Source organism: Embiotoca jacksoni, unplaced genomic scaffold (genome assembly GCF_022577435.1).
Source record: "Embiotoca jacksoni isolate LCO1_2020_lvr unplaced genomic scaffold, fEmbJac1.0.p SCAF_8, whole genome shotgun sequence".
Lineage (NCBI taxonomy): Eukaryota > Metazoa > Chordata > Actinopteri > Embiotocidae > Embiotoca > Embiotoca jacksoni.
Genome location: NW_027185436.1, coordinates 4,132,145 through 4,156,994, shown reverse-complemented (window position 1 = coordinate 4,156,994; position 24,850 = coordinate 4,132,145). Strand labels below are relative to the sequence as shown.

The 24,850-nt window shown below is 42.0% G+C and overlaps 1 protein-coding gene across 3 annotated transcripts; it reads right to left on the bottom strand.

Moving 5' to 3' along the window:
- Positions 1–125: 125 nt before the first annotated feature.
- On the bottom strand, positions 126–17,324 carry scarb2a (scavenger receptor class B, member 2a). Of its 3 annotated transcripts, XM_069178302.1 has the most exons (14): positions 17,282–17,324; positions 16,194–16,781; positions 11,747–11,904; positions 11,487–11,634; positions 10,922–11,116; positions 10,263–10,354; positions 9,109–9,228; positions 8,588–8,766; positions 7,139–7,257; positions 6,392–6,465; positions 6,226–6,277; positions 5,954–6,106; positions 4,778–4,825; positions 126–4,454 (listed from the first exon to the last, which is right to left on the bottom strand). In XM_069178302.1, exons 2-14 carry the CDS (start codon positions 16,314–16,316, stop codon positions 4,323–4,325), a joined length of 1,593 nt encoding a protein of 530 aa, XP_069034403.1. In that variant the 5' UTR covers positions 16,317–16,781; positions 17,282–17,324; the 3' UTR covers positions 126–4,322. The 3 variants fall into 3 exon arrangements, with proteins under 3 accessions (XP_069034403.1, XP_069034402.1, XP_069034404.1); XM_069178301.1 differs by lacking the exon at positions 17,282–17,324 and having other exon boundaries at positions 16,194–17,271; XM_069178303.1 differs by lacking the exons at positions 4,778–4,825; positions 17,282–17,324 and having other exon boundaries at positions 16,194–17,271.
- Between the last annotated feature and the right edge of the window lie 7,526 nt (positions 17,325–24,850).

Sequence of the window (24,850 nt, the reverse complement as noted above, 5' to 3'; positions counted from 1 at the left end):
TGATGATTTTTGCAGCAGGAGGTTTAGCTAAAAACAGCTTATCCGGGTCCTTTTATTGCCACCATTTGATTTATATTTCATTGTCTGAGGGAAGACTGTTAAACGAAAGACAGCAGACGAGCAGGTAAACTTTGCACTTGAACGCAACTTTTATTTTTTTGCAAATACACTAGAAATGTTTACAAAAGCACTGTAGAAACATCTGTGCAGTGTAAATTATCAAAACTATAAATGAATATTACTTTGAAATCATTTTGCACCTTACATGACAAGGGGGATTGTCATTTTCAGCAGCAAAACAAATTAGTATATCTCATAAGGAAATGCCTGTTAGTGACTTGAAAATATGGACATGGGGAGATGCGTTGTTACAAAGAGCAAATTAAGGAAAATAATGGTAACGGAAGGATGGTATGGCACTAGTGCTCATCCCTGAAGGAGGGCTTCATTCATCGAGATACGTTACACAGCATCGATGCTTTACTCAGTCAAGATATCAGCCTCCCAGTAAATCTCTCCAGTATTGACATAAATGGTACATCGCTCCACAAACACGACTTCTCATACTCATCGAACACAAACACCCAAAACTTAAACCACTCATGAACACTCTTAGAGACTCTTTACAGGACTGTTCCCAGTGGGACATACTGGTCCATCTTTTACACTTTTTTGAATTTTCAGTGTGAAAAAAGTGAAATGATCAACAATGAAATGCACTTGGATTCTAGCTTAATATTACAAAATAAATCACACTACAGGACAAAAAAGAAAAGAAAATACTCTGACAAGAGTGAAACTAACAAAAAAAAAACAACTTAAATTCAGGAAACATAAAAATTGTGGCCCCTTACAAAACATCCACAATTTATTTAACAGAACACTGTATTGCTTTGTCTTACATAATACTGAGATTATTGTCTGCTCATTAAAGAGCATTGATTACTTTTGTTTGTTTTGCAGTGGATGAAAAAAAAAAAGCAATACCCATCAAACATTAAAATTCTCTTCTTCCTTGTGCCTTGATGTAAAAGGCACATATACACATGTGGTCACGCTCACAATACTGCTGCAAATACTTCACAGAAGTGGTGGCACGATTACCAAAAAAAAAAAAAAAAAAAGAAAGGTAGGCGGTGGTTTGTGGCACAGCCGTTATCGCAGAGTAAACACAGCGCCGGGGCAGATCTGTGTGGGTTATCTTTGGTCAAGCAGGGACGAGCCAATGGGCCTGAAGGACCGGACTCAAAGGTCAGTGTAGTAGAGTGGAGAAGAGTGATGGCTCAGGTGTGTTTGAACAGCAATACACACACACACACGCGACTCTCTGGATTAAGGTCTTTCAGGTTCAAGTCAAGATGTTTAAAAAGGTAAGTAACGATTAACTGCGAGTTTGCACAGAGCGGTGGTCGCACGCATGCCGGTGGAATAAAAAAAAAAGGCCTTTAGTGAATTGATTTGACTTCAGAGGAAGAGTTCAACATTGTTGGAAGTATTCGCTCTGTGGCTGAAGAATGTCGATACCACTGCCAGCACCATTAAATGAGGCTGGAGCAAAGACACGGTTAGCGTAGCTTAGCACAAAGACTGGAAACGGGGGAAACGGCCAGCATGCAACCAACACCTATAAATATCCCTCATTTCTCTGAAACTGTACAAAAAAACAAAATGTAAAAACAACTGCTGAATTATTACAATTAAATGCAGTAACTTGACAATTATTATTTTTACAGTTTGTTTTTAACAGAAAAAACAACCAGGACACCACATATCAACGCGGGAGCTTTAGAGGTGCTGGTGCTTGGTACCGTTGGACAGAACCAGGCTGGCCGCCAAGATAACCGGCTGTAGCCTTAATGGATAAAGTGGTATTTTACTTTTCACTAGAAAGCAAATAGGTATCATTTCCAAACTGTTGCCTTAAAGGTCTCTCCACCACAGTGTTATTAAACCCAGAATCAGACTTCTCAGATGGTGCTGAAGTGTCTCACTCCTTTCGGGCTCCTCCAGCAAACGGTCACGTTCACTAATCCCATAATAAAAAACCCTAACGATACATGTGATATGGTCCGATCACCTGCTATAAGAGGAATGAGTGATTAAGTGTGATAACTCTACAAAAACGTTGCTAGTGATTACTTTATAACTGCTATTTCCAATAAATGGCAGCAAGCTTTGGGCTTTGTATCTTGTGCTCAGGTGTTAAAGGGTTGGCAACACAAGAAGCCTTCAAGATTTTAGGACTTGAATAAAAAGCCTCTGTGGGTCAACCTGAAACCAAACGCCAGAACATTATGGTAAATACCCCACATACAAATACAAGTCCATAGGTTATGGCATTTTTTAGCAGCAATAACAAATACAAAAGTATATCAAAAGAAGACACTCCATGTGCTGAGAAGCAAGTAACATAGAGGCAAGGATGTCTGCTGTCCTTTCACAACCACATCCTTCACAAGCAATACTAGCCAGGACAAATTGAAATGTACTGAACATATGGACCACCTGTAATTGAAATAATCAGGACAAAAAAAAAAAAAAAAAAAAAAAAAATCCAAAAACAATACAACAAAATTGAAAATACACAGGGGCACAATTTCCAGGCAAAGTGCAGGGAATTTTCCACATTGACAGTATTATGGCCTTAAATTCACTTCCCACTGGCAACCACCAGCGGGCATGACGTGTGACGAGACGAGGGAGGTGAACAGAAATGGTCAAATAAACGACATGAAACTTAAGACAAACAGCGATTCAAGTGCTGTGTGCCGAGTTTGCCTGAATGCGTACAGCTCCTTGGCAAACCGAATGACTGCACAGCGGCGAGTGGGGGCGAGAACTCCCCACTCTTTTACGTAGTCACGGCACTTGACAGTGTCTTTGACAGATCTGCTGTAAATCACAGGAACAAAAAAAAAAAAAAAGACAAAACCCTAACCTGGTAGCCTTGTGTGAGGACTGGTTTTAGCCATCCTAATTGTGCTTTCTCTAATATGTAACAGTGTAGACGAGCAGGAGCGGTCGACACCAGAGCAGAGTTAGTGTCTTTCAGCACACCGAGAAGGACTGCTTGCTGGATTTTGGTAAGAGGTATCGCAACAGCTCCTCTTTACATATGTACAACAGCGATCTCCAGCTTATGTGAACCATGTCTGAGCATAAAGAACACGCTGAACCACTGTAAGGCAGAAAGCAGGTTCAAGTCTCCCTTGTAAGTTCTGTGGGTGTTTTTCTGTCTTCCTTTTTGTTTTGGATGTGTGATGGAGCCTAAAGGTGCAACTTTGTGAACAATTTCACAGCTAATTAGTTCTCACCTTCACTAAGGAGGAGTTTGAAAAGGAGGTTAGGTCAGTTTTTTTTCCTTTTTTAACTAGTGTTTTGGGGGAGGCGAGAAGGAGGGAGGAGTATTTCAGGTGTCACACTACACCGTGCCTGCAGTAGGAAAAATAGTTGCCCACTGTCCATCAAAACAGGACACCGAGGTGTGAGATAAAGGTGCACACACACATCCCCTAACAGAAACTGGAAGTGTGATGTGTGTGTAGGTATGGGTGCACTAAATCATCTTAGGGAAAAAAAAAAAAAAGGCAAAATGTTATAAATAGATTGGCTCAGTCTGTTTTTTTTTTTTTTTTTTCCTCTTTTCTCCTTTTACAAAAAACAGCCTTTAGCAAATCCAGTCAACCCTCTGAGCCCAGGAGCTCAGTTTTGTCCTAAAGATTCAGTTTACAGAGGTGTTTTTTTTTTTTTAATCTGTTGGCTTGAAGTTCTCTCCTCACGTATGATGGACAGGAAAGAGCAAGAATACAACTGGAACAACACCCACTGTTGTTCTTGTGAATGCTAAATACTCTTTGAGCCTTGTAAGCCGGCAGAGTCTGCTCAGAAGATCATGCATCCGTGTGCGACACCTATGCTACTGTGTTCCCTCAGAAGAATTACGGAAAAAGGCTTGTCCCGGCCGAGCCCACCCAGGGTCCCTTCACCGTTTAGGGCCGACCAGGACGGAAATGAGGGTTAGAGTGTGGGGGTTGGTTGTGTTGCAGTACTGCAGGCAGTGAGGGCCATGCTCAGCAGGTAGAGTGGAGGAGGGCAGACAGTCATAAGAGGGCTCAATGAGAGGAGCGATGTCTTTGTTGACGAAACAATTACTGGGGTTTGTGTCCCACCGCTTTCCCGATCCTCCCCACCCCCCAAAAAAAATTTTTAAGTGAAAATGAGTCCGCTGTATTTGCGAAACCCCACCGCGGTAGTGTAACACCCCTGTGCTGCTCCCTCAGCCCCCTTCCTGAGCTCCACACTTTTGGGGAGGGGAGCCTCGATCAACACTTCTGCGCCTCCACTGGAGACATGGCAATGTAGGAGCCGTTCCTCATCGGCTGGTTGGCCGGCGTTTCCGACGGCTCGTCCGGTTTGTCGCTGACCTGAGTGTAGGCCGTGTCATCCTTCACCGTCTGAGCCGGGAGAGGACAGAGGGTGTTAGTTCAAACCACAGAAGTGGCACCACGTCAAAATATTGTGTTGTAACATTAAAATGGGAATAAAATGCGTTGACTGAAATGTTGACAGTAAACCACTACAATCCAAATGTGCACCAGTTACAACAAAAACCACTACAGAAAACTGTAACTTAAAAGCAAAGCAACCAATTACACTGAGGCGAGAACTTAAAAAGAATATCATGTCCCATAAAGATAATTAAAATGATAATAATGAGAGATGATGGATACCAAATTAAAAAGGAAAATAGAAAAACAAGGCAAAACTGAAGACTTACAGTAAAAGAATGAAAAGCTTCAGTAAAATCAATACGTTTTACTTCATTCTAAAACAGAAAAGGAAAAAAGGGGGGTTACAGAAAATTAAAATTAGAACATGGTTAATACAACACTTCTTCACATTGCAATTAAGCACGACTTTAACATTCCTCTCAATGCAAAGCTAAAGGCCTAAATTTATGTATCTGTTCAAGGAATGGTTTTGGGAAATACAGCTATTTGCTTTCTTAAAAGTTAGATGAGAAGATCGATACCACTGTCGCTACAACTAGCAGCTAGTGAGCCCAGCTTAGCGCAGAGCTACCCTAGCCTGGCTCTGTCTGAAGGTAGCCAATTCTAATTACCAGCACCTCTAAAGTAAAGGTCAATTATTATAACTTGTTTAATTGGCAAAAAAAAAGCTAATATAGGAGGTGGTGGCGGGAGGATTTAGTTTCCTTGGACGGCGCCAGGCTAGCTTTGGTTTTTAGTCTTTTAGCTAAACTAATCACCTCTTGAATGTAGCTTCATATTCTGCATACAGACATGAGACTGGTATCAATCTTCTCATTTATTAAGCCCTTCTCATATTCCCCAAATATCAAATTATTCCTTTAACATGTTGCGGGCCTTCCTCTGCGAGGTGAATGACCTGAACTACAGTAATCTGAAAGGGGCGAGGTCAAGATTCAAACCCTGCATCCTGCTCTACGACTGGAGGCAACAGGGGAACATGAGCTGTACAGCTTCCTCAGGTTATTCTACTCCAGTGAACTGCCACCATGCTGCCTCAGCTGCACTGACCAAAAGAAAACTAAGACACTTCTTCTTTTCAAAAGATGCATCGACGTGTTAGGAAACATTCAGCGAGAAAAACAAAAAACAACAAAAAAAAACACCATTTAATCGAAAATTGTGGAAAACTGCTCATGCCGACTTTGCTGCGCAGAAATCATGCAATGTGTTAGTTTTGGGTTAAACCAGTGCGGCTTATACAGGAAACTGTTAACCATGCAAAAACACAGTCAAAGACTTTAACGTTCGCGTTTACTGTGACTTAAGACTACCATCTACCATCTGGCTACGTCTCAGTTACGCTGCGAGCTCACGTCACCGGCCGGCACACACCTCGCACCAACGTCACCGTGTGGATCGTTATATACAGTCTAGTCCGCAGCAACAGCGGCGGTGCCTACCTTCTTCTGGCGGTTTCGGCAGAACAGGACGACGAGCACCAGCAGCAGGATGATGCCGATGGCCACGATGAGCAGGGGGAAGTTGGACACGAGTGTCACGATAAGGAGCAGCGTCCTCATCTGTGATGCCGAGTCATCGTCAATAGTCGCCGTCTGGGGTCGGGAGAGATCCCAGTATTGATTTGCAGTTCACTTACGGTTATTGGTTGGGTTCAGTGTGTGCTAATGGGAGGGGGGGGGGGGGGGGGGGGGGCGGCGGCGGCAAGCCTTACCTCATTGACAAACATGATGGGGAAAATGGTCTCGTTGATGAACTTGGTTTTGCTGCAGGGGCAGAAAGTGAGAGACACGGGGAGGTCAGGGGCGACATCTGGCTCAACATGTGGCCGAGTGTGGCAAACAGCAAAGTAGGTCAGAGTGCAACAGAGTTCGACTTACGGGAAGCCTGGGACTCTCTTCAGAATGATATTGAGCTGGGCCCTCTTGCAGGCACGAATGGGAAGTCCTGTCGTCTAGAAGAGATACAAAAAACAAAAAAAACAAAAATTTTTATTTCCTGTTGTTTCTGATAGTTCCTCCACACTAGAAGAAAACTGCAGTCCTAAGCAGCAACATCGAGCTGGATGATTTAAACAAGACTTTACATCTAGAGAAGATTCAAATGGCTTTAAGAAATAAACATTCAATCATTAGAGGCTTTCGTTCACAGATATACAATAAATGTTTGAGGGTTGAGGTGGATATTTGTTCTTTGTTGCTTTTGTTGTCAGTGTTCTCTTTTTTGTATTACACATCCTTTGGCTTTATAAATCAAGTGAGCAACACCGGCTTCATTGTTATCCGTGTATGCTTTAAATATGTATATAACTATGACAAAAAAATGCATGTCTTTTCTATTTTCTTTCCTCCTTTCTATGTGTATATTTTCCCTCTTTTCTACCATTTTTTTCTATTAGATCTATCTATAAATATCAATATATGTAAATCTGTACAATTTATAGCACTCACTAAATCAAGAAGTTGCTGGTTATTTTGAAAATATTTTTTTTTAAAGTAAATTATATATATATATATTTTTAAAGTGTTTTAAAGCAAACAAAGACAAACAGAGCTATTAACTATAGATTATGAGCTAAACTATGTTCATTTGCTCAAGATCACTGTTCAGTGAAGTGTTCGACATACCGGCTGCAAGTCGAGATACGTCTCGTGTTCCTCCTTGTTGGGGTTGAGCCCGTCGACAGCGTTGATGTAGACGGGGTCGGCTTGATAGAAGTGGGGGAAGGACACCACGATGGGGGCACCTTGAAGGAAACGAGTCGGAGAAACACATTTTGTACAATAACATAAGTCAAAGGAGATTAAGGAAGAAACGCGAGATAAGATGCAGCACAATCTGGTGTTTGCGGTCAAGCAAAAATTGAGTTGAATGTTGAAATGATAAGAGAGCAGCTGATAGCTAAAAACTGTGTTTCAGGGTTTATGGAGCCTAAATTATGATTAGCTGACACAGTAAAGACAAGAAGCTCTGATCAGCCTGTCTTCACCTTTCATTTGAATAAGAAAACTATCCGTTACAGGCTTATGAAGGCACTCCAGAGATCTGCCATGAAAGATACTGGGTCCTCGGTCAAAACAAAACTCTCCTTGTTTTTAAGGGAAACTTATTAATTACCTTCAGACAACCAAAACAAATTGTTGTCAAATTCAATTCTCAGGTAAAAATCCCTGACATCTTTATTATATGCATTTATCAATTTGTGAACTCTAATTAGTCAAATGTAAAGATACTGAATCTAAAAATACTGCTGCTCTGGCTAAGATGGACACCATTGAAAATAGGTTATGATAAATGTTTGTATTTTTTTGCATTAAAATGCTATATTATATGTGTTCTGATAAATACGTAGAGGCTGTGGTGGCAGAAATAAAGACAACATCAAGATTTTACAGTTATTTTTGTGGGTGAAGCTTTTTTTTTTTTTTTTTTTTTACCCCCACACCGAGTTTCCAAATGACACCACTTTGCACATGACAACAAGGCTTGATGCCGATTGGCTGCCAGTATAGCATCACACAAATTCCACCAATCAGGTGTGCTTCCCTCAAATGAATCAGAGGAAGTGATGCTGACAGCCAATTAGGTTTGAGTACAGTGAGTTCAACCAGCACCAACATCTTTTTTTTTTTTTTCTCGTCAGCGTTTTCTTTCACTAAAGCATGTTGTAAAATCATAGCAATAATACAATGATTTTTCTATACAAACAGCAAAGTCCAGCAGTTCCAGTAGCATATCTTTCAAATATTACCACAACATCTTTATGGGTCACTGGGGATTGCCTTATCAGAGCAATCACACTCCAGTCAATGACCACCATAAAGCACTTCAATAACCTCCACACACAGTGAGCACAGTTAATCATTCAACCGTGTATCGAGTCAAATCTGGCATGCTCAAACAGTGGGAATGTCAGATACCAGCCGGGTATGCAGTGGCCGACTGAAAGGACATTTTTTTTCGGGGGTAGAGAGAGAGTGGGGGGGGGGGGGGGGGGGGGGGAACTGGGTCAGGCTCTGTGGTAGTTGAGGAGGGGGCTGACTGGGGGGAGGGGGGGAGAGGGGCGGTGCTCCTACCTTCTCGACAAACGCTCACTTTCAGCACCCCGGTGCCGAGACAGTCTCCAGCCGGCACGCAGAAGCCCGCGTTGGTGGGGTTCTTTTTAGGGCTCATGAGGACGTCACTGGGGGGTGCAAAGCGGTACGCCTGGATCCCCTTCACCTCCACGTCCTCCACGTAGGCCAGATGAATAGACCTGAGGAAAGACAGAGACAGACTACTTTAGGGAATCAAAGTCAAACTACAACAGGACGTCTAAACAAAGAGCAAATCTACTCCGCAATCATGATCATTTCCTGTGTAACGATTCCTTCAAGCCTCCCTGGTGTCCCCAGGACAAACTCTCCCCATGTGTGTTTTGACTTCATTGCGAGTCTTATCACAAGCTGTAATAATTCATGTCCTTATCAGTGGATGAATGTGAAAGAGTCAGCCGGTATTTCCTGACGTGAATCTCTCCGTGGAGATTTTGGTCCTCGCCCTGCCAGGATGATTTAACTGTAAACAAATTTGAGGCCATTCGAGCACACGTACGTACCTGCAGAGATCAGCAGCGAAGATGTAAAGCAGCTCGTTCCTGTTTATCAGCGGGTGGAAGACCGCGCCGTCCGTACCGTTGATCATGTTGCTCTGGTTGGAGGACCACCAAGACATTTCCCTGTCGATCAAAAAGAAACAGGTGATATTAGGGTTGGAAAGTAACTTACAAATGTACAATTTTAAGCAACTTTTACCGTTTACAATACAATTCAGAAGAGAAAGGTACATTTCACTAAACTGGTCTTTTAGCAGTTATTAATTTTTTTTCAGGTTGTTCAAGTTTGACAATTGTCACAAGACTATTGTTTGCAACAGAACTTATTGATTTGACTACAAAATATCAGTAAACATTGAAAAAATGCCAGCTTTAATTTCCCTACACTCCATCTTTAAATGTCTTGTTCACTTTATGCTCCTGTATGACAAAGGCAATTTTAAAATCCCATATTTCAGAAGCTGAAACCAGCAAATGTTTTGCATTTTTGGGTGAAAATTGGCTAAAATGATTATATTACAGTAACTTTTATATTGATTAATAGTGCAGCTAAAGTTAGTCGTACCACTAAACACCAAATACTACCGAAATGTCAAAGATATTTATTATAATTTATGCATCTTAACTTCTTTCCTTTCCTTCCCACAAATTCTCTCACGACCACTTGGATTTATCTTGCGACCGAAACCCGAGAAAAATCTCGACCTTCACCAGCTACAACTATAAATTGCCATCATATATAAAGATATAGAATATTACACACCAGTCCCGGTGGCTATATTTGTGCACAACAAACACTATATTTTCAGTATATTTTCATGCTTTTACTTGAGTATCTCTGCATTGCTGTATTCCTACTTTTACTTGGAACTGAGTATTTTTTCACCACAACTCTTCCAACAAATGCAGACACAGCCAAAGTGCAAAGTCACATCAGATATCCAAACATTCATTTTGCAATCCTGCTCTACTTCAGTTCAGGGAGCAAAGGCTTCCTCCTCTGGACTTCTGGATACACGTTGTGAAACGAAGTAAATGTGAATGTCATGAAAGGAAGGAAGAGGAAGCCCTGTGCTGACTAGAAAGTGTTTTCCATCATTCAGTAAAAGGGAAGCCGGGCTTTTTTCCTCAGATAATTGACTCTGCGTAATATTCACCTCAGGCCATTCCATGTGTCAATCTTGCCATAATCCAAGTAGTTCTCCTCGCCGGTGTGGAACACAAACTCTCCTTCATGGGTGCCGTTTTTCTGTGAAGGCAAGACGAGACACGAGGTTCAGACAAAGCTGCTGTGACGCAGCAGAGACAGTGACTGTCAGAAACGCAGTTTATGTCGAAGGAATACTACTTTGGACATGTTCTCGGCATGCCCTTCGGTGCCGGCATTAATGACCGATTCAAGTACACAAAAACAAAAAAGTGACAAGAACTGGTGGACGCTTTCACATCAAGTGTTTCTACTGATGTTTTAGAGGGTGTCCTTCATGTTTGAGGCCAAAATTTACAGTTAATTTCCCTGCCAGCTCATCTGCTAATTAACATTTATGATACTAGATTTCTCATTAACGGGCCCATAAATGCACTAACAGGTCTTTTTAAGCCACATGGTTGGTAGCGTCATCACTTGCGCCAAACTGCAGACATTGCTGTATAAATAGGAAGTATGTGCATGCTCCATCAGCGTGCAGCCAGTTTCACTTCTACATGACGTCACCACAGTCTATGGTGTCGGTAACCCCTGACAACCAACACATACAAGCTTCCCTACAGGTTTGCGCTCTAATAAAACATCAGAAGCAACAAAACAAAAGCTTACCTTCCACATGAGCCCGAAGTACTCGTCCACGTCGGGCTTCATGGAGTGGACCTTGGTGAGAAGAGGGTCTTTGAAGCCCCACAGAACCTCGTGGACGGTGCGGGTCATGAACACCTCGATGCCCAGGCTGTTCATGTACATGGATACCAGCGTTCGCAGGAAGAAGGAGTAGGAGTTCAGCTCGTTCATCACCGCCTGAGGGACAAAGACAAAGACAAAGAGAGGGAAGAAAACATACAATGAGAGAAAGTAAATGCTGGAGGCGACGAGTGAGAACACTCCCATCGCACACACGGTGCAGTTTGTTTGAAGACTTTATGCCTTCCGTGGGAAAAGGTCATTAAAGGCTGCATTAAAAATCACTTGGTATGTTAGTGTTGGCCCTGATGTGCCTGAAGTTTATATGTCCAAGACACGAAAATGTCACAATAAAAAACTTGAGAGACAATGGAATGGAATAATAAAACGGAATAATGTTGTGTGTGAGGAAAGAAAAGAAACACACACGGAAATCATATCTACGCGTCAGCAGGTTGCTGTGAGTCAAAATAACATGTTGTCTCACCACAAATGGGATGTTGACTGTCCTGACGACATCGACCTCGGGGTTGCCACAAGACTTCTCAGGCACAAAGACAAAAGATTTGGGGTTGAGGGCGTAGACCTTGGTGCCGTTCTCCAGGAAAGTGACGTTTTCCCGGGGCCGGTATTCCCTGGTGCGGAAAGGACGTTGGTCAGTGATTTCACACAATAAAAAAAAATTCCAAACAAGGTTTTTACAAGCACAGCTAAAATGTTAAACACATTTTTAAGAAACAAACTTACCTGTAAGTGTAAGGTCCGATCTGTTTCACCGCTGCCTTCCCGCCTGCCAAGAACTCCTCCGCATTGCTCACATTGAAGAAGTAATACTCCATATAAACAGGTGGAGGAGGATTCTTCCACGATTCAAACACTTGGCTTTTCTCCGTTAAAGTCATTTCCTGTTAACAAAAGAGAAAAATACACATTCAGATTGAGAAACAGCAAAATAAGAGTGTCATCTCCCAAAGCATTATGTGCTGAGATTTATATTGAGCTCTGAAAGTGATGACAAATGCCTTTGGTGTCCCAATTTTTTTTTTTTAAGTGGGCTTCACAATTTTGAATGAGGTCCGAGAGCAGACATGGCACTTTTCTACAAGGAGCTAGTGCCGGGCCAGGACCCCAAAAAACCCAGAGAGAAGCAGAGAAAAGTCCTTCATAGCTGAAAAACCAACAAGACAGGCATCAAAAAAAAAAAAAAAAAAAATGCAGTCTCTGACTTCAGCAAGCCTAGGCAGGAATCTGACTGCAGGCTGCCAGTCAGCCGACACAACTCAGCAGCATGTTGGAATGATAAACCATCTGCAGCACGAGCTGTCAAACTGAATGCAGGACATCAGGTGAGTTTCTTGCATCCAGTCCGGGCAAAATCGAAGCAACCAGAAAAGGTTGAAGCTGGTTTCACTCTGAGGGATTTTCCACATGTTTTGGCTGCGATCATTGTCGAGCAAAACAAGGCTGCAAATGAAAGCTAGTGGTAAGTAACCGTGTGACATGAGCTTGGCTGCCACATGTCCCGACATGTGAAACGGTAATGTTTAACTGAAGCGCTTCTGACTGGCACCGTTTGTTGAACGGGAAATAATCAAACTTCTTCCCATTCTTTGGGGTATTTTTAAGGTCAGGGGAAAGGAGAAACAACCACACTCCCTGCCGTGTGTCTTTTTCACGGTGCAGTTCCTGAAAACCTGCTTCCATACTGAGGCCACACCGTCTTTCTGAGGGTTCTCAGGCACTTAACGGTTGAGAAAATAAAGCTTAAGGTGTGGCTTGCACTTCCTGTTTTGGTTTAAGCGATGGTTTTCTGACTTTTGTTGCAGCTGTTCCTCTTTGCTACTTTACAAAAGCTATAATTACACCTGAGGGGGGGTCAGCCAGAATATCCCCCTTGATAAAAGGTGGACACGCAAGAGTCCAACACATTCCAGCTGAGGAGAGTAGGCTAATTCGAGTATGTAAATATATGAATTTTACTTTTTCAACAAAAATAATTGGCTGCAACCAACAATTATGACAGAAAGGTTCAAAAACAGGTGAAAAAAAAAAAAGCTCTTCAATTTCCCAGAGCCCAAACTTAAATTAATAAAGTAACTATCTATCTATACATTTGTTGATCACATAACTGGCTAATCATTGCAGCTCTAGTGGGGTCTGCTGTACCATTATGTGACCGAGGGTCTTTAGCATGTCAGCTTCAACCCATGAAACCATCACAGTCACGGTAAAAGAGTGAATAATCAGTTTTATTTTGACCCCACAGCTGCGTAGCCATTCCTCAAGAGACCGAGAAGACTCACTTAAAATAAGAACTGGAGGTATTTATGAAGCGGGAATCTCTCGAGTCACAATGATTTTGCTTCTTAATTAAGAGCTGGAGTGAAACTAGATAGCGCGAGAGGCGGGTATGAGAGTCATGATAAGTCAGTGCACCGTGGGGGAAACATGATGCCAAACCAGCAGAAATTACATAAATTTGTTCCCATTTAAAACAAAATGCAAACTCTGTCACTTTGGAAACCGGCCTCGGTCTCGTCTGTCCCCCTCCCCTCCCCGCAGGCTGACGTGTGACTGCATGAATCCCTGTTTGCCAACCTTGAAAAAAGGACTTCCAAAAGGCCTTTATCATGGTTACATGAACATCATTTACCTCTCACAAAATACATGTTCAATCACAAAAAGAAAAACAACTAAGGGACAAAGTGGAGAGGTTTGTCAGTGCACGGAAAGCCGTGTTGCGGCTGAATGGAGCTGTGCCTTAGCCAAACTACTTCAGGCACAGCTGAGGTGTGGTGTGACAAGATCCTGCTTTGATCAGCAGAAGATTAAAAGAAAAATACACAGTTTTAAAAACAAGAAAATCATGTGTCCGTTCTTACAACTGCTTCCTGTGTTGAAGATTTTACAGTCCCCGCTGCATTTTGAGCTCTAACACACTGTTTTACCAGCATGACCTTGTTCTTGAAGGCCTTTTTACGTCTCCTTTTGCAAACAGAACTAAGAGGAGTGGCATAAGTGGGTGTTTTCTTTTTGTTTTCTTTTCAATTCTGTCATCCGAGCTGAACGATTTGGGATAGGCCAAAGCTGCAACAACAACAGCAAGGAATTAGGAGATTGCTCAAAGGCTAAAAATCGTGCCCTCAAGGCCAAGAAGTCAGTCAGATTCTTCGCATGGCTTTTACGCCGCTTCCCTCCACACCCAGCCGAGTCGGTGTACTGGAGGTAGATTTGACTTGTCATTATTCTAGAGAGCCACATGCAGCATCAGATTAGATAGATTTTTGGAGTTAGTTCAGTATATCCGGGCCAGCCTAATTCAACGGGAAGACTGAGGCAAAAGAGGATTAGCTATGCTGTCATTTCATGTAATCACAGGCCACATCAGAATTAGGTCCCCTGTTGATGAACCTTGACTGACTCTCTTTAATTTGGGTCCCCTGGGATGCTGCCGTGACTCAGATTGAGAGAAAAACGAGACCCAGACCTAAATCTAATTGCAGGAGGGGTAAACGGTGTCAGCAAGGCAGCTGCTTCTCAATCCTCAACTTGGACAAACAAGCAAGTCCAGCTTTTCTGCTGACCCTTTTTTCTTCTTCTTCTTCTAACTTTGCAAGAAGCAAAACAAGCAAAGATGTTTTGAAGTGCTCATAATGAGTTGCACACAGCATCCAGTGCAGTGATTCATGTCAGTAAGAGGTATGTGAGGTATTTTGAAAGGGCAGAGCAGCGAGCGGGTCCGCAGGATGTGAGGGTGTCAGTTGCCAACAGCCCCGAACCCATCGGGCTGGCGCTCCATCACCCCTACAAGCCCTAAACTTCAAATAACAAGCAGGAAGTTCATAATTCAGATTGACTAATTGAGTAATGCCTCCACCAGTCTGCAAATATAGAGACACATTTTAGAAAATGAAGTAAATAAAAGTTCAGCATGACTGCTTTCCACAACTAAACCGGTACAGAACACCAACTAGCTCTAAAATGAAGTTTGTATGTTGAATAACTGAAGCGATCAGCGCCTTGATTGATCGGAGACTCAGTCCAAATACAGCAGTAGATAAAAACAAATAAAACAAATAGCAGGGTTTAGAGTGCACATGGAGTATCACTGAAATACAATTGATCTGGAGTGATGAGGATTCATTAGTCACATCATTGCAGATCTGTCTGGTTTATCCAAGTTGGATGTTTGATTAAGTGAGAGGTGGGACGACTGACTCTCACACCAACCTGCTATGGAGCCATCTCTGAAGAGTCCGGGACTCCCTGCCCACTCAACCCGGCTCCCTTCCCCCATCAGACCTGCCTACCTCCCCCTCTGCCCAGATTTCTACTACTACTACTACTACTACTACTACTACTACTACAGCAACTACTGGTAACCATCAGAACAGCAAACCATCACTAAGTCAGTCTATTAAATCTGTACCAACAGAAACATGTCATTAGGTCATGCACCCAGGACTGGGCAGGTTATGAAAACGCTGCAGTACCAGTGAGAAAACAGAAGACATCATGCTTTTGCCCCATTTTCTAAAGGCAAACCCGTTTATTAAAAAGGTAAACGAACCCTGTGACGATTGGTTAAATCATATAAACGCAGCAGCTCCGTCAATACACGTTAAAACGAGGTAACAACGGCAGTAAATTGTGGTAAGGTCACGACAGACTCACCTCCGAGAGCCACACAATCCTAAATCCCCTTCAATGTGGGGCTTGAAGGGGATTTTCTACCTACAGCGAAGCGTTTAGTAGGTATTTTTTTCAATGTTAAAAACAAGACATGCTGATAAATCATCTGTCTTTAATGCAAGCTTGGAGAAAGAAAAGAAAAGAAAAAAAAAAAAAAGGTGCCAAAGCTTCACACGCATGTACCGGGACTCACAAACTCGGATCATCAGGGCTCTGGCTTCATCCTGCAGAGCTGGAGGTGCAGAATGCAGTAAAAACACACATTACTACCACCGTGAACAGCTCACATTCACACCGTTTACTCACCCTGGCTGATCTTATGACCCTGAAATCAGCAAAGAGAGGCTGAATGCGCATGATTGGCCACTGCAGAGGAAACGCTTTTAACATTTAAAAAACAACAACAAAAAAAACAACAACAAAAAAAAAAACCCGAAGTGTGGCAGCGGGGAAGATGTGTGAAAGGAGAGGAACAAACACTTAAAACCGTGAAGAGACTTACCTTTTTTAACCGGCTGTGGATCAGTGTTTGGAAGACTTGAGCCACGAGCAGAGCGATCCCCACTATCAGGAGGTGAGCGCACACGATCCCGGTGGCGTAAATGGCACAGGATCTTCGAGCCATGATGCCGGGCGTGTTTGTGCTGTCCTCACGGGCGGACACAAAAAAAACCCCGAAACTTCACTGAAGTCGATGATAACTTCCAAAAAAAAACAAAAACGTATCTTTAGCTGAAGACAGCGAGGGCGAGGAGTGGGACCGTGAAAAGCCTCGGGTTCGCCGTCTCCTGAGCAGCAAGCTGGGATTTAAACTTCTCTCTTCGCCGCCCCGGCGTGGGTTGTTTTTTTTTTTCCACCGGTGAGGCTGAGTATCAAAAAATATTGGCACTTTTTTTTTTTTTGGAGTAAATAATAAAAAGAATCACTCAAACCTGGCACATGAAGAAGAGGACAGACTGAGCTGCTCGGAGGCGCTGGTGAAATGAAACGCCAGCTCTCAGCGCATCGGGACGTAGAAGAGCTGTCCGCCGCCTCCCCTTCCTTTACGCATTAATGAACCCAGTCAGGCGAAAAGCGTCGTTTTGGGAGGCTGCATGGGCGGTGGGTGTGTGTAAAGAGAAAGAAAAGGCAGTGATGGGGCTTTTTTTTTTTTTTTTTTTTTACATAGCTGATGTCACAATTTTAAACATGCATATAATAAATCTAGAAAACAACATTGTGTTTTTCATATATATATATATATATATATATATATGTCGCTATTTGTGCGGCTTTCTGCACACTTTTAGCGCCTCCTAATAACTCCGTGAGTTTATGACTTCACTGGTGTGATTATATTTCGTTATTGGCTCAATGAGCTTGCGGAACAACACGCAGGATGATTACAATGGGGGGTGAATTTAGCGGCAGCGTGCTCATCCGCATGGACGCGCGGAGCGGTAGTATTTCACCGGGCGACTTTTTAACGCGCTTACCGGGTGTGTGTGTGTGTGTGTGTGTGTCGGTTATAATTTCATCGCAACATTAAAATGTCTTCCGTTTTCTTCGCGACACACTGAAGAAATGTGCACCCGGCAGGAGAACCGTTACCTTTTATAGGACACCCGCTCCCTCGCCTCATGGTGACTCCTTAAATAAGCACCGCGCCGACATGAATAATGTGCCATTCAAGCGACCAACGATCGTTGACGCGAGCCCTTTGTACGCGCTACACGCGCTTTCATTGGCTGCCGGCATCCCGGACCACCGTCTCGAGACCACCTCCTCTGCCCGCTGATTGGTCCGACGCTGGCGAGTGCGATGTTGAATTTCATCGACTGATTTCGGGGCGGGGCTCCTATAAAGGGGGAACCGACCGGCGCGATGCTCTCCACCGGCTCACTGCGGAGCCCTGAACCCCACACATGATGCTGTAGTGGAGAAACCGAAAAGAAAAGAAAAGAAAAAAAAAGTGTCTGATATATGGCCCGCGTTACAGCCGCCGTGAGATAAACGGCTGTCAAATATCGATAAGACATGAATGATGGCTTTTGACGTCACGACTTGCTGCAGCGCAGGAAGAAAAGCTGATGTTGAACTGTTGAGACGTGGTGCTGGACTTTCTGACCTTCACAGAAATACTTAACACATTTCAAACGCGCGAATTGGAGCACAGATAGGAACAGGAATCAAGGTGAGATTTGATTTGGGTGTTTAGGGCCCTGATCTTTTACAGGCAGGGAGAGGAACACTTAACTGGAACAATGTCACTTTTAATGATAATTAAAGTTCAGGCAAAAAGTGTGGCACCCAGCCAAAGGAGCAGAGCAGCTGGGGTGCATAAAAACAAAGTCCAAAGCACGCGGAGGGGTCAGCACACTCAAATCTACTGACTTCACACAGGAAAATATGGGGACGGGGAAATACGCAGATGTTTCTGCTAAGACTTTCTCAGTGTGCAGTAATTTATTGCACATTTTAACATGACCTTCGAGTCAAACTGTCTCCTGAGAAAACAACCTAAAGATCTGATGTGCGCTGATGTATTGTGTTTGTTTATAAACGGAGAAGTTCTTTTGGAGCATCTTTCTTTTTTTTTTTTTTTTCTATAAATGATCTCTACCAGACTACAAAATGAAGTGTTGCTCTATTGCACAGTTTACAGGCTGTGAAATGTCATTTGATACCAATTTTGGAGGAAACAAAGCTTTGTATCTTTGGTCTTATTTTATGGTTTTACCTGCAAAATGTTGCAAAACGACTGGTTATGATCTGAATTCTCAATGTGACACGCAGAAAGAAAAACAGCGAAGACATTAACTTTGCAGCGACACTTAAACAAATCCTTTTGTTTCAGCGCAGTAAACGTGCGTCGGAGCTGCAGCGCTCGTCTGCTGGTTGGACAGTTTTCTCCGAGCGTTTGCTCCGGTGAATATGGATTTTTCTTCAAAGCAGATGGCTAATTTTTCAGTATGACTTCATAGAAGCAAATACAGAGACTTTGTTCACTGTGGTGACGGCAAAAGTAGAAAAGGAAAAATGTAACATCAACTTTGGTCGCGCACCAATTGGGTTGTAGCTGTTGAAGCCCAGAAGTCCAGTGGAAAACCTTCTTTCTTGTCACCCGGTGCGGCCTAATGCATGCTAAAGCTGCGTCACACCTCCTCAACGCCGGCAGTTCTTTCCGAACTGAAGCTCATGAAGTGAATTTGGTCGAAACTGGATCAATTTTTAAAGTCCGAAAAGGTCAAAGGTGACATGTCCCTGGGATTCCTTGATGCCTTTTGGGTTGTGTCGGCGCTCGAAGCGTGTAACTGGTGTAAAGGCTGAAATAGGACACTTGGAGACCGGTAGCCGCTTCCATCCTTATGTACAGACAACAGCTGCTAATCTCAAGAGCAGACTTTTACCCAGGAACCCAACGGATGAGACGAGACTTCAGAGTCACTCACAGCTTCATCCTGCTGCTTGCTTGTGCAAAGACCCTGAATGACCTTTGTGAAAGCTCTCTTATCTCCCAAGCGATATGTTTCTCATTGACTGGACTTCATTTGGGGTTTGGTTGCTGGCCAACAGGTTAGAAATAATCCTCCAGCTCTGCGTACGGGTGGTAATGGACGGACTGAAAGGTGAGCACGGTCATGCAACCGCCTCTTTCATAATCCATTCATAAATAAAGTTGGACAAAAGACTACCAAGTTTTCCTCAGGAAGTGATATAGATCATATCGTTTGATGTTGCTTACTGGAAGGAATTGACTGGGCTGGACTCTCACCATTAATGTAATTGAGTGTTACCTCATTGTACTGTGCCTTATGGCAGTCCCAGAGGATGGGGGGCTGCGGGAGGGGGGCGGCATCTGTTCAAACAAGCGGAGTAAAAAATGCTAAAGAAAATCATCAGGGGGGAAGGATAACAGTCAAGTAATGCAGCAACATTGTTTCTGCCAAAAGACAGGGTGGGAGGGCGCAGAGGGGTAAAACAGTTCAACCTTTGTAATAGTCTCTTTTTATGTTTGGTCAGCAGAGCGACACTGATGTCTTTTTCTTTTTTTGGTTGTTGGACTTGTTGGAAGCTGAAGACACTCAGCTTTGAAGGCCTACACAAAGCTTTCTACCCAAATATCTCTACGTACAGCATCATAAAAGGCAACCATTTAAACACAACACGACACGGAGACTTTTATCCAGAGGGTTCATCTTTTTTGAAGTTCTTCAAACTGGTGTCTGTTGTCGCCACAAATAAGTCAGTGTGTTCTTACACGTTGTCCCCAACCACCAGCTTCCAGTTTACACTTCGAGGACACAGCTAAAGTGCAAATGTGCCTCAACAGTAAGCACATTGAACATTTGAATACAAATGGCCATTCATAAGTGTGGAAAAGAAAGTATTCTCTGAATTCTGCTTGGTCAGCTTTTTCGGAATCGTCCATGATAACGGGGGTTATGTGCTAACTCGTGTGGGTTTCACTTCAGATTGTGTTCAGGAGTAATTCAAGGTCACCGTCCTCGCACGCCCTGTAATTACAATAACTTCATTGGAGAGTCACTAGTTGTGGTTCATTATCACTTGGTGCGCAGAGTTGTTATCAAGTGTCGAAGACGTGGGCACCACCTTTTGGACAGTTGATGGGCGGATTCACTGTGAACTTTGCAGGGAAGAAATGTAAACATCTTTTCCTTGATAATTAAGAATACTAAATTACACAGGCGGTATGTAAACAATGATTCATGCCTGTCAGGCTGACATCATTCAAATGAAACAGTCTTACTGTATTCATCTGCAGCACTGTGCAAATAATACTGCCTACACCCTGGTTTATAAAGCTACCTGAGGTTATGGCTTCATGTTTCAACAAAGATAAACAGGTGTGTCCGAATTCAGAGAGTAGCTAATGAAACACTGAATACAGTTGAGGCTGATGGGACCATCATTTATTTTGCAAGTATTTAGTCATTAAAAAAAGTTTGGATTATATTGAAATCACTCAAAAGCAAGTAAGTGGAAATTGCCAAATCTAGAATGATTAGACATAATGAATGTATTACAACAACAACAAATCCATTATGTATTTTCTTAAAACAAGACATTTTGACGCTTGAGCTGTTGTCCAGTAAAAATGATAAGTGAATTCTTAAACTGAAACAAACAACTCTCTAATCTGTGTCATATTCAAAAACTACACTTTTAATCTTTATGGAAAATTCTACCAACTTTGTTACTGAAAACTTTTCTAGCCCCGGTAATCTCAAAACCGCTTCACGCTAAATGACGGCAGCTTTTTTTTTAAAACACATATTGGAGGAGTATTTTTTTACTTGACAGCAACATCCTACTTTCTGCAACATGAAAAAAATATGAAAACCAACCACAATCACATTCCATCATCTGTCCTCCACATCAGCAGCTCCCTCCTTATATCTACACAACAGAAACAACATTAACTCTTTCTGTAAATACTGCCTGACATGATAAGCTGTCCTGCAACTCAGGGCTGCACCACGGTGGAGCCTGGTACCAAACATTAAGTCATGGCACTTGGAAAGGCAGAGACAGTCTTTGTAAGGCCAGAGCCCTGATATACAGGCATAGTTGTGGGAGCGGAGACTTGTGAGGAGTGGCAGACCTTTTCGCTGGAGGTGATTGATGCAAACTGAGCCATAAAGTGCAATGGGAAGAGGACACACTACTAAATTTATTTCTGGGTTAATCCTTCCTTGTTCTCCATGGAGAGGATCGCAGTGACCGAAACTTGCTGTGTTGTAGCAGACAAAAGAAAAGTTAGATAAGGCGAGAAATCCGACATGTGCTGTAGAAGTATAGCACAGAGATCAGAGCCAATGGCCAACACTCACAACAGAAATACTGCAAGTATAGGTGGAAAGTACTGTAAAGTACGCACAATTTTGAAGTATTTCTGGTACTTTCTGCAGCTTTATACTCTCACTCCACCACATTTCAGAGTGAAAAATTACACTTTTTACTTAACTGCGGTTACTTTTCAGGTTAATATTTTACCTATCAAAAAGCATTTAAAATGCACCGGTGTTCACTATTTACCTTGTTGTTATTCATGTTTTTGATCCGAAACTTCTCAGACAGATTCATTTACAGAACAGTTCTAAGTCCAAAGACTCTAAAAAAACAGCAAAGGTTAGGGATGAGTCCAAAAGAGGAACACAACATTTTAATGCAGAATTTAATTTCTCTTATTTAAATCATCTGGCAACTTAACTGGTACATTTTGTGACCTTTCAAATACCACTCAAATATACTGAATTGTGTATATAGCAGTTCAAAGTAGCTCCACTCTGAAAAGAGTTTTTAAATCTGGTGTCTGGTGAGACATTTCTGTGCTGGAGGGACGAATACAAACTGGACATGTTTTAAAGGCAGAGCATGGTGTCGCCCACTGCTTTGTGAGGGCCCATTGTCAGCCCTCAAGTCAGGTGTTTTAAAAGCTATTTTTTGTTGGTTTTTTGGAGTGAGCAGTGATTATATTTACTGGCGAGGAGTGAAGGGTGGAACTGACTGAGAACACGAGGACATCATATCTGCCTACCAATATCAAAAACCTGACTGCGCTCCAGCATGTCAATCAAACCAGACACGCACTCAAACATGTCTGTCTTTAATGCCTGACGTCCAATTAATTATGTTTTCAGAAACACCACCAGGACACAGATTAGAAGGAGGGAATGAAGCAAATGACCTCACAGTGACTTCCGGAAAAAATGTTTTTTTGACTAGAAAAGTTGACGCTTTTTAAATCTTGGTTATTTGCAGCCTGCCCCTAGTGGCCCTCAGTGTTATTGCACTTTAAGGCACTTCAGCATTGGCTTCACTTTTCAGACCTGACCTTAATTATATGGACAGTCTGGGTTTAGCCTCATGCTAAGCAAAGTAATGGCGGAGCAGGCTGAGGTGGAGCTTATGACGTACAAAAACAGTGTTTTTGTAATTACTCGCACTGGCAGCAGGGGGAGACATAACTTCTTCACTGCAGGTTGAAGTATATCTTTGCAAAAACATCATTACTTATGAGAAGAAAGGATTTTAAAGGCAGGACTTTTATTTTGGAATGGCGTACTTTTAAATTATGGTTTTGGTATTTATATTAAAATAAATGTAGTATTTCTTCCACCGCTGATGTGCTGTAATTCAAATATGATATAACACACAAAACTGAACAACAAAGAGTGTGCCTTTTTGTCACTGTATGTATTGTATATGCGTTCTCATGGTATGACTTTCCAGTTTATTTGCTCAGCAGCAGTTAAGTGATGGACTGACCATAGCATTCCTTTGTCTGCCTAGGTGTGGCTCATTTCCCACCATTCAGCTAATGTGTTTTGTAACAGGAGACAGCGACTCATTGTTCCAGTGCAGATCAACGATGTGTTAATTTAAGAATTCAATGAGGCCTCGTTGTCACACTACATCACAATGCCAGAAAAAACAATATTGTTGATCTCAACAACATATTTTGAAGTTCGCGTCCTGATTTAATTTTTTTGTGTTGACCCGGCTTGGCCCTGCTGTCCCCAAGCTTCAGAGGAGAGTTACACAACAATGTATGCATTGTGCATTAAGCATAGTGTGACAATGTCGTCCCACAATTTGTTTCGCTCATTAAGTTGCAGGATTGCAGGATGTACTTTATGCTAGATCACAGAAAACAATGACAGTAAATATTGTACATAAAGTGTAATATGGTAGTGCAAAGGGTGGCAAAAAGTTTTAAAATGTATCGTAATATAGATATTACATATCTATATATATATTATATATAGATAAAATTGGGTTGCAGTTTAAAAAAAAAATATACAGAACATAGGCATTAGTTGTTTTTTACATTGTTGGTTGCAAAAAGCACGCAATTTGATGATGTGACTTTGGGTTCTGGGTCATTTTACTTTTTTGAGTTTGTTAGACTTGACTCATGAATAAAAATACTACTGGTGTAATCAAATATAAAAATAATTGTTAGTTGCAGCCTAAATGACCTATTTTGTCTCAATTGTAATAGTCACATTGAGACACAGCCTTATTAAAAACAAGTATTTACATACAGTCATGAAAACAATACATAAAATGACTCGCTTAGCAGAAGAAACACAAAAAAAAAAAATCTGTCTGTTGATGTCCTAAATGACATGTTGTTTTTTTGGCTTCTTTTTTGTTTCGATTCAAGGTAAAAAAAAACCTGTGGCATATGTGAGGGTTGTTTTGGCTCTGACTGTGAATAAAGTTCTTAAATAAATGTCACTTCATCAAAACCTGAAAGGACCTTGTGCATGGCACACTGAAAACGAGGAGGGGGGGGAGAGAGAGAGAGAAAGAGACCTGTGGTGCCACTCCTGTATTGTATCAGATAGCATGTTGGGAAGTTAACACATCCTCTTTGGTGTATTGTTTTCTACAGTTGCTCAACAAACGCTGTTAAAAATGGCAGCAGACTTCTTTTCACTGGAAAGCCAGCATGTTGCCAAAACCCTCTGATTTTAACGTAAACAAAAACATGTCCTGTTTATACCACCAGTTTCCCTCGATTGTACTCATCCTGTCGATGAGAAGTAGAAAGTCTCTGGAGGAAAATTAATGTTATCCCGTTGCTTTGTTTTTTTATTTGATTGTGCATGTGTGCAATAAATAAACAAATACAAAAAATGCATGTCATCAAACAAATAATCAAAAGTGGCCACCCTTTACTTTTACCCTCTCTGAAAAATGTAATTGTGAATATTATGCTGAAATAATAAATATAAATCATTACATTAGTAATTAGTTCAGATTTATTTATGGGTACATTTTTAAAAGTGGGATTTCCTTTCAGATTATACCAACATTTCTTCTGAATTGATTCCATCAGGTGTATCAGCAAACGCAATGCCTAAAGTTTGCATGTGTAAACTATACTGTAGATATGGTTGTCCACATCCCAATGGTTACTCCTAGATTTTTTTTTTTTTTTCAAAGGGGCTGAACTTTCTAAAGTCAGGCCATCGTCGTGCAACCATTTAGAGAGCTGTTTGCTGACAACGACCAATTACACTAGTGTCAGATTTCAATATTTATAAGTCAGGATGCATGAGAGGGAAATCCTTCTGAAGAGGAAAGAAAAGGTGCAGTGTGTAAAACACACTAGCAGTACACAATGTTTCAGGCATTTCCTCACTG